This window comes from Sinocyclocheilus anshuiensis, unplaced genomic scaffold (assembly GCF_001515605.1).
Source record: "Sinocyclocheilus anshuiensis isolate Anshui unplaced genomic scaffold, SAMN03320099.WGS_v1.1 scaffold1658, whole genome shotgun sequence".
Classification (NCBI taxonomy): domain Eukaryota; kingdom Metazoa; phylum Chordata; class Actinopteri; order Cypriniformes; family Cyprinidae; genus Sinocyclocheilus; species Sinocyclocheilus anshuiensis.
Genome location: NW_015547302.1, coordinates 1,088,784 through 1,101,410, shown reverse-complemented (window position 1 = coordinate 1,101,410; position 12,627 = coordinate 1,088,784). Strand labels below are relative to the sequence as shown.

Genomic DNA, 12,627 nt, shown 5'->3' with positions numbered 1-12,627 from the left:
TATTTTTTTTTTTTTTTTTTTTGGTAAAGTTAGTGTGAATAATTGAGGCTAATGTTCCATATCTTCACTTACTCTTCACTTTCCACATGACTTATATCAATCAAAGAGAGGAGAGTTTCTGATTATTTACTGTTCCTCTAGATTTCCCACTCTTTAACTGTTTTCTCATCCTCTCTCTCTAATTTTGTATGTAAATATCATACCCCTGTCAGGCGTCTTACTATATCTCCTCCTTTTCCATCTCTCCAGGATCACAATTGAAAGTTGAGGCTGATTGTAGTGCTTTAAGGTGCAAGAGAGCGACAACTTTAATGCGATATTGGCTAATTGCAGATTTCTATTTTGTCCTACGCATTCAAGTGTGTGCGCGAGGTTGCAATAAGTAATAGCTTAACACTCTAATACGCTGCAGAGAGAATGACTAATGCTCACTTTGCACAGGTAGCACTTTCAGTGAGAGCTGTAAGAAAAGACTGCAATTGAAAAAGAGCAGAGAGCCACCCACTAGCACCATTCATATATAGTGTGTCTGAACAATGTCTAGCCATCTGTTATTAAGTTAAAACTTTGTGTCGTGCTTTGTCTCTTGTCAGAATCTGATTGGTTTGTGTCTGTTTGCTTTGTCCTCAGACGGACTATGACGGAGATTGTGTGTTACTCTGCCCCTTCTCTGACGGGTGTGGGGCCGGTTCAGATCAGCGTGAGCGTGGATCGCGCCCAGGTCCAAGATAGCCTGACTTTTGAGTATATAGACGACCCCACCGTTCAACGCATCGAACCGGAATGGAGCATCGCAAGGTAACTGTACATATATGATGCAGTGTTTTAGTATTGGATTATGCAAATCAGAAAGTTTGGCCATGTATTTAAAGCTTGCATTTAAATCACTATTAGCAAACACTTTTGACTTTTTGAGGCTGATGATTCTCATACCATTTGAATGGATATCAGACACATTGCTGCAAGAAATTGATCTGATTCACTGAATGCAGTTCAACAGCTTTATTCAAGGCTGTATGTTGTTGTGTTTTTCATGAAAATGAATGATTTGCGTTCAGATCCTTTCATCTTTAAAAAAAAAGAGTTGCACCATGTCAGGGTGATTGGTTTTATAAAAGTAAAGCTTTTATAATTCACTTCTGAGATCTAAAAAATGAGCTACTAATATTTCTTGCTGCTGAAGTTTTAAAATCCTTTGCACAGTCTGTAGAGTATGTCTCATGTCTGAATATAACTTTAAATAACAGCATGTAATGTAATACCAAGGGAGCCAAATGAGTGCCCATTGACTTCTATTATATGGACAAAAAAAGAGACATTTCTTAAATCATGACATAATTTGGGTGTGCTATCCCTTGGTATGATTTTTGAGTGTTTCACTGTGCAGAACTGGACTGATTATACAGAGCCTCAACATATTCATATGAAAGTGCTGCACATGATTAAATACAGTAGCAAAAATGAGACAGAAATAGAATGTGCTGAGAATGATTATATAAGTGATGATGAGATACAGGTTCATTCCAAGCTGGAGTTAGAGAGAGAAACACAGAAAGAAAATGTCTCTCACCAAATCCAGCACATAGATACATAAGTACATATTATCATGCCCACCAAAGGAAATTGTATTGCTCAAAGGTTGCTTTTTCATAGCTCCGAAGATTTAAACGGATAGTTCACCCAAAAAAGTTTACATTTTCATCTTTAACACCCTCATGTTGTTCCAAACCTGTATGACTTTTTTCCCTTATAAAGAACACAAAAGAAGATGCTTTGGAGAACATTGGGAAACAAAACACATTGGATACCATAGACTTCCTTTGTATGAACATAAAAAATTACATTGCGACAGTTGTCAATATATCTTCTTTTATGTTGCATACATAAATATACAGGTCATACAAGTTTGAAACTACATGCAGGGGAGTAAATGATGACTGAATTTTTAAAATGTTTTAAATGGCAACTATAACAGTTCACATTAATGTACAACATGAAAGCATGAACATAGTCTAAGGTGTTTCTAGTAAAATATTTTCTGAAAGATGAGACAGAATATAGTGCTATATTATTAATTTGGTTAGCATAGATCAAATCATTTGATGAGAAATATTTGAGCTCATACTGAGATTTCTGACTTTTATCTTTTTCGTTTGATCGTATAGCTGTCTAGGATGAACAGTTGAGATATTGAATGAATCTCCTATGTGATTTTTCATTCTTGTGGGCGAGTGCCCCATGCCATGGCATCAGTAGATGGGGTCACAGTGCTGTATCTGTTGTACCAGAGCGTGGCCACACTGAACAGAACAGCGTATGAGCGGCGCCTGGCTAATGAAGTGCTCATGAGTAAACAACTGAAACACCTAAAGCTAGAGCTCCTCACCCATTCCACTCCCAGACACTCGGCTCTTTTGTTGTGCTTTATCAAGCCGTGGACATTCCCAGAATGCTAAGCAGGATCACCCCTGCTTCTGTTTTTTTTTTAGTATTTTCAAAGACACGTCTAATATGTTTGATTAAATCTACTGAAGCCAGTTAAAAGCATCTTTAATCAGGACTTTCTCAAATGCTTATTATCTTCTGAGCACCACATCACAAAGAAACAAGTTTTAAGGGCAGTTTTGATTCAAGTGGAGGCGAGTTACTTCTGCATCAAAATTTTGATGTTCACCCCAATCACATTCATACCATCTTGTGTGTGTTTTTTTTTTAGCGGACACACGCCTCTGGTGGTGATTGGGACTAACTTGGATGTCATTCAGGAGCCGAGGATTCGGATCAAGTACGGCGGGCGGGAATCCGTAAACGTGAGTAGCTTCATTTGTGTTATCGTTGGTTCCTCAATTATCCGCCCTCAGTTTTGAAATGACCTTAGTTACCTGAGCTCAGGGGCTTCTGGGAGAACAGCTCTCTCATGTGAGCTGATATCTCATGAGGGCCGACGCAATGAAACCAAATCGTATCAGTTTGACCTCAGAGATGCACGACCTTGGGAAGTGGGATGCTTTGTCTGCAGGTTTGAGTTAATTATCGGTGACTTTCAGAAGAGAGAGGATCACACAATCTGCACGTTTTTTTGGGATGCATTAGACTAATTTCTGTCTTTTCTGTTGACCCATGGAGGCGAGATCCGCCGTGACTCACTGCCACAGCTCCAGAAATCTCATATATCTCCTACCCACAAGCCTCTGTGTGACCTCTTTTTCAAGCTGTGTATCTGTAATTTCGACTAAGTACCCTGCTGAATTATTCAGTCTGCGCAAAGTGCTGCGGATGAGGCATTTAATGCGAGCATTTTACTCCGCTCATACCACCTTTGTCGAACTGGAATTTGTTGGGCATTATTTGCAGAATCCTGCATAAAACCAGCTTCATCCGAGGCGGTACTGGTGGATAGTGGCCAGTTAAAGAGGGTTGTATTTGTTAATGGGTTTCAAAGGATGATGAACTGCAGACAGAATGGTTTGGTCAGCATAAAGACATCCCAAAAATAATAAGGGCTGAGGAGTCAGTACAAATTCAATTTGCTCGCCACTGCAGGGGGTCCGAGTTTAATTAATGGAATAGGATTGGTCAGTGTGGTCAGACAGAAAGATGGGATAGCCAGTGGCGTCTCATATTTTCTGTTGTATTATCGTGCTTTGATTTATTTGTATCAACTATCACTTTAAAAGCAACAAAAAAGTCAGAGAGAGGGTGGAAAATGCTCATAATGAAACTAAATTAGGAGCCAAAAAGTATGACAGGTCTCCATGTACGATAGGTGCATGTTTTTGAACAATATGATATGTAAATATCATTTTGGGAATATGAAAGTGTTCAGAAGTAATCTTTTACTTTGCTGAGGTGAAAGCAAACTGCTATAGTCTTCCTTCCTCTGTTCCCGATAGCATAACTGCACTTCAGTCCCCAGCTGTACAGATGTACCTGTGTGCGGGTAGTTCTCCTGAAAGTCACTTTTAGTAAAAGAGACACCAACTGCGCAATGAGGAGTGACAGAAGCCCCGCGTTCCTCCACGCTTCACAGAGCCCAGAGCTCTTAGAGTTCTTAAAGGGACTCATGAAATATGTTGTGTGGGCGCTGTCTGATGTGTCAGGTGCTAGTGCCGTCTCATTCTTTCTCTTTCTTACTTTTTACAACAGTGAAAGAAAATAAAAAAACAGAGGTAGACAGAGAAAGGTTGGCTTTTGCCTCTTAGGCATCATCACCAAAGACTCAGCTGGCTTTGATTCCCTGCATTTTTATTAACCGTTGAGGTTAAGATTGTGTATGTCTTCATCCCCCGTTTTCCTCTGTATTTTGGGGGAGGGAGGTGGGGAACAAAACAGCGGCGGAGTCTGGCAATCAGAGCCGAGCGTCCGTCAAGGCAGCCTTCAAACTATCTTTTGCCTCCTCCCCAAATTGCTTCTCTTCCTCCTCTCCTCCCCTCCCGTTACCTGGTGGGGTTCTCAGAAGCCGAACGAACGGCATACAATTGCCTTTGTGCTTCCTGCTGTACCTGTTACCAACCCGCAATTGAGACATTAATCATTTTCCTGATTATAGCTAAAAGATTAGTTTTTCTACCTTTGTCTTCTCTCAAGGAGGAGAAAAAGAAAAAAATGCTCGACATGTGCGCCAGCGGAGAGATTCGGTAATGAAGTCTGGAGACAGATTCCTAAAGCTTTGCGCACCACTATCTGAGACGATCACAAAGGCACTTCTGTTTTTTCCTTCTAAAATGAAGCAATCAGATGCTCCCACCAATCAGTGTCAAAGACCTCCCCAGATACCTTGGATAAGAGTGCGCTTGCAAAAAAACCAACATGAAGAACATGAACTATGGATGATAAAAGCATCTTAGTATTTAACAGTGCCACGGGCATTTTTCTACAATCACGCAGATGCATATAGTAGTTCTACATTCTTTTTGTTTTTTTTTTGGGTTTTTTTTGTTGTTTTTTTTACCTTTATTTATATAGCGCTTTTAACAATACAGATTGTGTCAAAGCAACTGAACAGCATTAATTAGGAAAATAGTGTCAATAATGCAAAATGACGATAGTAAACACAAATTTTTCACTTAAAGACAGTTCATCATTGAATTCAGTGATGTCAACATCCAGCTCAGTTTAAATAGTATCTTTGCAATCAAGTCAACGGTATCGCTGGAATTTAAGCGGGTAGAACACAAGTCATCAGGGCAGTTATTTGAGATTTGACTTACTAGTCATATGGAGCGCATATTTCCAGCTGTCTCATTTTTTGCCATTATATTGTTACATGTGCATGTACTTGAAAAACAAAGGGCATAATTCAGAGTTGGTGGGCAGCTCTGCTCAGTCATTACCATGAAACGTTTTATTCTCCTGTGTCAGTTTGCTGTGATGGGTTCAGAAGAAGATATCATGCTGTTCACACTGTACTGAGTTTCAGTCAAGCAGAGAAGGTTCATCATTTTCTCAACTTTGTGTTTTTGGACCCCATTGACTTTCATTGTATTTATATGTACTGTGTGTGCGTGTATGTGTGTGTGTGTGTGTGTGTGTGTGTGTGTATGTATGTATGTATGTATGTATGTATGTATATATATATATATATACAGGTTTACCTTTCTTCTCTTCCTTTGGTGGAACATAAAAGAAGGTATTTTTAAAAACGTCTTAGTACATTGTTTGTTTTGTCCCATACAATAAAAAGTCAATGGGCTCCAATGTTGTTGTTTTTGTACCTCACTGACTTTCATTGTATGGACAAAAACAGTTGAAACAATCTTTAATATATCTTCTTTTATTTTCCACAGAGAAAAAGAAAGTAATGCATGTTTGGAACATATCAGGATGAGTAAATGATGACAGACTTTTCATTTTTGGCTGAACTATCCCTTTGCGGCATTACTACCATTTTCACTGAGTAACTTGAGACAGATTTTAGCCAGGGAGCACCATCTCTATGCAACTCTTTGTCCTAGAGCCCGGGAGAGATGCTTGGATTGATTAGTTTAGGTGGGTAGGACTGTGCTTTGTGCTGAGTCATGTGTCAGTCCATGGAAGAACCTGAATCCAATTATTTCAGAGAGACCGTAAAGGATCCCAATTATTTCCACAGCCAAATACCTGCAGCTACTGCAGTCTGGTCATGGAAGGACAGGAGAGGAACTCGGATGTTATTAGTCTGGTGCAGGCCCTGAAGTGCAGCTAAAAAGACATTTGGTTTTGACCCACTCAGTATCTGCATTTCCTTCTGCTTACAGCAGGTGTTATTTAAAATACAATTAAAACCTGCTAATTAAATCCAGCCATGTGGAAAGCTACATTTTTCCCCCACTGTTGGAAAACTGGTAGCTTGATGTGGGCGGATGTGAAGAAACAAACTGGTACAGCAAGACAAAATGTGACAACAGTCAGTGCGCCTGCAGTCAGTTTGAAACAGATGGCATGCAGAGGCAGTGCTAGGCTCTTCCAGGCCGTGCCAGGCTGGTTGTGGCCACAGCATCTGTCTCTGACATGGCACTGCCACGCAAGGACAGAGAAACACACATACGGTTCAATCGCATTAGACCCTTATCTTGTCCTGCTTAGCTGGCCAGCAGCGTTGTGTGGCATTTAGAATGGCTTTTCAAATTAAAGACACAAAGGTTGCAGGTTCAGTGTTTGGTAGGGGTGGTCCATGAACTGGAGAAGTCCTGGAACAGTCCTCCGCTGTCATCAATGTAGTAAGTAATAATTTAGTGCTCACTTTTATCCTAAGTGACTAACACTTACACTTACTACAGCAACGATATCCCTGAAGCAATCTGGTTTAAGTGTCTTGCTCAAGGGCACAATGGTGGTAGTTCATGGATCAGCCCTTGTGGGGCTCAAACTTGCAACCTTCAATCACATAATCCTACATATTTTATATATATATATATACATATATATCAATGCTGAATTTTTCTAATCAGAAATACAGTAAAAACAGTAATATTGTGAAATATTGCTATTTAAATTAACTGTTTTTTTCTATTTTAATTTATTGTAAAATGGAATTTATTCCTGTGATGCAAAGCTGAATTTTCAGCACCGTTACTTCATTCTTCAGCGTCACATGATCCTTCAGAAATCATTCTAACATGCTGATTTTGTGCTCAAGAAACATTTCTTATAATTATCAATGTTGAACACAGTTGTGCTGCTTAATATTTTTGTGGAAACTTTGATACTTTTTGTTTCATGATCCTTTGATTAATAGAAAGTTCAAAAGAACAGCATTTATTTGAAATATAAATATTTTCCTGCACCTATTGATCAACTAAATGCACACTTACTGAGTAAAATTATTAATTAATTATTTAATTAATTAATCTTAAATCTTACTGACCCAAAAATTTCAAATATTGATACTATTAAAACCTGTTACACTCTGCACAAGGGTATTTTTACCATGTTAATAAATTTTTTAAAATGTCATAAAAATAAAAATGCATGTAAGCCCTAATATAAATTAAATGTCTTTTTTGTTTATATCAGAAGTATCTTGTCATTTTTCTGTATTGAGTGACTGATTGAAAGTCCTATCAAAGGCTTTTTAGCTCCACTAAGTATCAGTTGTTCTACAATTTAACTAGATCTGCATTTCCTCTGTGTCCTCTCGGTTACCTCACGTGGGGTGCTGTGGAGTGTGTAATGGGATTACAGGTTTTGATGACAGTGTGACTTTAGAGTGCCTACAGAAGAGATCTGAGGCCAAGGTGGCGGCGTCAAATGCTGTTTAAACCTACATGCTGTTTAGTCAGCTGCAGTGAAAGTTGTCATTTTGAAAGCATGTTTTTTATGTTTGAATTTCTTATGCATGTGAAATATTGCTATTTAAATTAACTGTTTTTTAACAAACAACCTATAGGTTGGTCCTTATAGATGATTGATATTTTGCTGTATTTAAGAGATGGTCAGGCCTGGTAACCAGAAGGTTGCAGGTTCAAGCCCCAGTTTGAGTTTTTGAAGGATTTTGCTTGTTTTTGTGCCTTATTGCTTTTTCAGATTCTCAGTTTGTTCCAGAAATCGGGCCTCGAGGATGAAAATCTTTTCTTTGTAATATCCCCCATAGTGTTTACTTGTAATGACATCAACCTAGCCAGCAAGAATAAGCAAGACCAGTTAATCACTGACAAGAAAACCATCTCAATCTCAGAATTGATAAATATCACTAATTATATTTATAATTAATAAATATAATACTTGGCAACTAGTGGGAATAAAATGAATTTATGATTTTTATATTTTTTATATACACTCCTTAAGGGCCAAGTGAAGAGGAAGAGCAAAGGAATGAGGAACCAAAAGCTATGGAATGAGATGCACCCTCAATCTCGCGCAAATCAAGTTTGTGTGGTCAAAATGATTTGGTATCGACTGTGGCTCTGGCTGCGAGGAGGCGAGATGCGAGTAGGAGGTGTGGTGCTCACGGTCCTGCCGTGCTTTGAAGATATTTAGCTCTAATTTAGTTTCTCCCCTGAGTGTCGGGGAGAAGAAAGAAATTAGATTAAAACCTCCCGGCACAGTAAGAGTTTCACAGCAATCAATTTTGTTGTTTGAGCGTCAGCGCTGCTCTCTGCTACTCAGAGGGAACGGTTCAGTGCCTGTGCACGTAGACTTGAGTGCATCCGTCAAGTGTGACTGCTGATGTTTATGCAGTACAGATCACAGTTGTTGCACACTTGAGGCATGAGAGGGCTACAGTTTGCATCATTTCAGCCCAACAATGTAATCACATTGGATTCGGGGCTTAGCGCTTAGCGATACATTGAGCTTTGTTGCTTGTGCTGCAGGTTCCAGCCACACCCAGAGACCAATCAAACTCTAGATTGTTTGATCTTTCTGTAATATGTATATATTACAGAAAATTAAACCTCTGTAAGGTCCATTTTTTTCTATTGTTGAAATATTTTCATGCTAATTAATGACATTTCCCACTTTTTATTTTATTTATTTTTGTTATTATTATTGTTATTATTTTATTTAAAACAAAATCATAAATTAATGTTAATTGAAAACAAATACCACTATGATGTACTTGCAATAGCGTTATTTTAGTATCATTGATATACTATTATAGTTTTTGTTATTATTTTGAATTAATTTTTTTTATTTAGTCTTCATTTTTAAGTTAAAATAAAGTTTTAGTAATTTTGTTGTTTTTTCTAATTTTTTTATTTGTTTTTGTTTCATGTAAAACTATGTATGTCTATATAGTTCTTATTCATTTTTATTTTAATTAACAGTTATTTTAGCACTTAGTTATACTAAACTAAAATGCGAAATGATGCCTTGGCAACTAGTGGGAATAAAATTAATTTATGATTTTTATATATTTTTTCCTGTTCATGTTTTAAATGTTTATTTTATTTCAAGTAAAAAAAATTTAGTTTGTATTAATAACCCTGCTTTGCAATTTAAGTATTTTTCTTTAAGCAAAATATGATTACTTATTTATTTTGTTCAAAATCAAGTCAAGTCACCTTTATTTGTATAGCGCTTTATACAATACTGATTGTGTCAAAGCAGCTTTACAGTGTCAAACAGAAAAATAGTTTGTCAATAATGCAAGAAGACAACAAAGATTCATTTTTCCAGCTAAAATCAGATGACCCGGGCATGTTCTTGACAGGTTTTGTGCTAGATATGCAGCTCATTTTATCTTGAAGAACAAAGCCTCACAATGTGTGTGTGACATGGCGTGATTCGATCAGAAGAGCATAATTTACACTTTTAATGTTTTCCCTCTGAGTTTGTTCCTGATTTTTTAATTTAAAAGCTACTCTTACATTTGTTCTCCAGCTCCGTTGTTGTCTAACAAAAGGAAATGCATCTGCAGTCTTTTCAGTTCAGTAAAACACTTGAAAACAGATGGTATCGAATGGATCTTAATGGTAAAGAACTGAAGTGAGATGAAGCAATGGATAGCAATTACTCTCGAAAAATGCTGATGAAAATGAAGCATATTTTTCTCTGTCTCTCTCTCATTTCCAGGTGTGTAAGGTTCTGAACATCACGACTATGAGCTGTTTGGCTCCCTCGATGACAGCCGAGTACAGGCCGGGTTTGGACTCAGTCAAGCACGCAGACGAGTTTGGCTTCATCTTTAATAATGTGCAAGCTCTTCTAGTATACAACAACACTAACTTAATGTACTACCCCAACCCTTACTTTGAGCCTCTCAGCACCAATGGCATGCTGGAACAGAAACCTGGCTCACCAATCATTTTAAAGGTACTTCCATCCTCATGCTTTACCCTTTGACCTAAGAGCTACAAATCAGACTGTTATTATCTAAGCATATACAATGTTTCTTAAAAGATCTGTTAACCATAAATATGTATATACACAGAAATAGTCAGTAGTGTAAGCTTTTCAAACATACCTAACCATCATCCACATGTGCTGTGTGTGTGTATGTGTGTATATTAGGGTAAGAATCTGCTTCCTTCGGCCTCTGGAGGAGTGAAGCTTAATTACACTGTTCTGATAGGAGAGACTCCCTGTTCTGTCACCGTATCGGAGTCTCAACTGCTGTGCGAGCCACCAAATCTCACCGGCCAGTACAAAATCATGGTAAGACGTATGCAAAAATATGTATATGTGAAATTTTTCAGATCAGATCCATCTAGTTTTTCTGTGAAATAATTTTTCAACCCAGATCTAAACCATCTTATAAGTCGTTTGAACTCAGATTTTTGGAAACATGTTTCAGTATGAACTGCATGTATACAACACCCCATATAGTAAACTACAGTACCATTCAAAAGTTTGGGGTCAGTATTTATTTATTTTTTTAAGAAATTAAAATCTTTATTCAGCAAATACATATTCAGTTGATCAAAATAGACAGTAAAGACATTTAGAATGTTACAAAAGATTACTATTTCAAATAAATGCTGTTCTTTTAAACATTCTCTCCATTAAAGAATCCTGAAAAAAATTAATCACAGTTTTCACAAAAAATTAAGCAGCACAACTGTTTTCAACATTGATCATAAAAATAAATGGTTCTTGAGCATCAAATCAGCATATTAGAATGATTTCTGAAGGATCATGTGACACTGAAGACTGGTGTAATGATGCTGAAATTAAGTTTTGCCTTCACTAGAATAAATTAAATTTTTTTATATATTAAAATAGAAAAGTTATTTTAAAGTAATAATATTTCACAGTATTGCCATTTTTACTGTATTTTTAATAAATAAATGCAGTCTTAGTGAGTATAAGAGATTTCTTTCAAAAACCAACCCCAAACATTTGAATGTAGTTAGTTTTTTTTTTCCTTTCTGCTCTGTTTTTGTAAAAGAAAACAGTCAGCTCTAATAATCTGATTGACAAATGAGTCCAATTTCTGAGAACAATGTCTCATGTGTTTTACATGCTGGAAAGGCCCTTCAGTACTTGTTTACTAGATTTGAGACCTGTGCTGTTGAGGAGGGTTTTAAATGTGTTGTTTAAACGCTCATTGTTTACTATTGTTCTACCGCTGGTTGAGATTCAGACCAGACCTTCAGCAATGCCACAGTCTTGCTGCTGTCACCTGGTTCCCTAGAAACAGAAAACCAATTACTGTTAGTGCTGCGCAAAACACAATATGTGTGTGTTTTTCTATATTTTTGTTGGTTCAGAGATTAAGGTATATTTTTACACCCTGTATCTCTGTGTGTGCATCTTTACGTGTGTGCATTTATTCTTGATTGATTCTCATGTGTAAATATATGTGGGTTTGTTCTCTCAGGTGCAGGTCGGTGGTCTGCATGTGTCCCCCGGCTCAGTAAACATTCTCTCTGACAGCCTCCTGACTCTTCCTGCCATTGTCAGCATCGCTGCCGGCGGCGGCCTCCTCCTCATCATCGTCATCCTTGTGCTTATTGCCTACAAGCGTAAATCCCGCGAGAATGACCTGACACTCAAACGACTCCAGATGCAAATGGACAACCTGGAGTCCAGGGTCGCGCTGGAGTGCAAAGAAGGTGAGAAAGACACTGACATCGCCTTTTCACTATTTTGCATTATTGATTATTTGTGTTTATTTGGAAGAAAATAATTGTATGTTTAATTACAACCACACATGTTGTGGAAAAGCCACAGTTTAATGAGTCAGATTAAAGCATTTTAATTTGTTTTTGACACTTATTAGTGTGTGTGTGTGTGTGTGTGTGTGTGTGTGTGTGTGAAATATGAAGATGCAAAAAAAGTCCGTCTGAGATTTTTTTTTCGAATGAGCTTTTCTATTAGGCTCCTATTAAAATAGCATTACACATTTTTGAAAATTAAGCATTCAATAACTGACTAATAACCTTTTCTTTGCCATTAAAGTGAAATTACTGAACCTAAACATGGGAACTTGATAAAGATGCTCATTTAAAAGAAAAAATCTCAGAAAAATCTATTATCAGTAGATGTTACAAACACCATGCTCTTTTATGGCGCTTTTCCACTGCATGGTACGGCTCGGTACGGTTCACTTTTGGGGGGTTTTCCACTGGGTACAGTACCTGGTACTTTTTCCAAGTGAACCGTACCATTACCAAAACGTGACGTGTAAACTCTGCTGATCACGGATTGGCTGGAGAGAATTGTCACTACCTGCGTCACTGAACTTGCGACACAAACACAAAAGAA

The 12,627-nt window shown here is 37.6% G+C and overlaps 1 protein-coding gene across 1 annotated transcript in view; it reads left to right on the top strand.

The window, feature by feature from the left end:
• The window catches only part of LOC107701698 (plexin-A2-like), a gene marked incomplete at its 5' end in the record, with an annotated part of 76,741 nt that overhangs the window by 32,866 nt on the left and 31,248 nt on the right, over positions 1-12,627 (top strand). Inside the window, 5 exons of the mRNA XM_016503767.1 lie at positions 631-798; positions 2,717-2,810; positions 9,994-10,233; positions 10,432-10,575; positions 11,741-11,975. Of these exons, the coding sequence (XP_016359253.1) occupies positions 631-798; positions 2,717-2,810; positions 9,994-10,233; positions 10,432-10,575; positions 11,741-11,975 (881 nt within the window). The remainder of the gene's footprint in view (positions 1-630; positions 799-2,716; positions 2,811-9,993; positions 10,234-10,431; positions 10,576-11,740; positions 11,976-12,627) is intronic.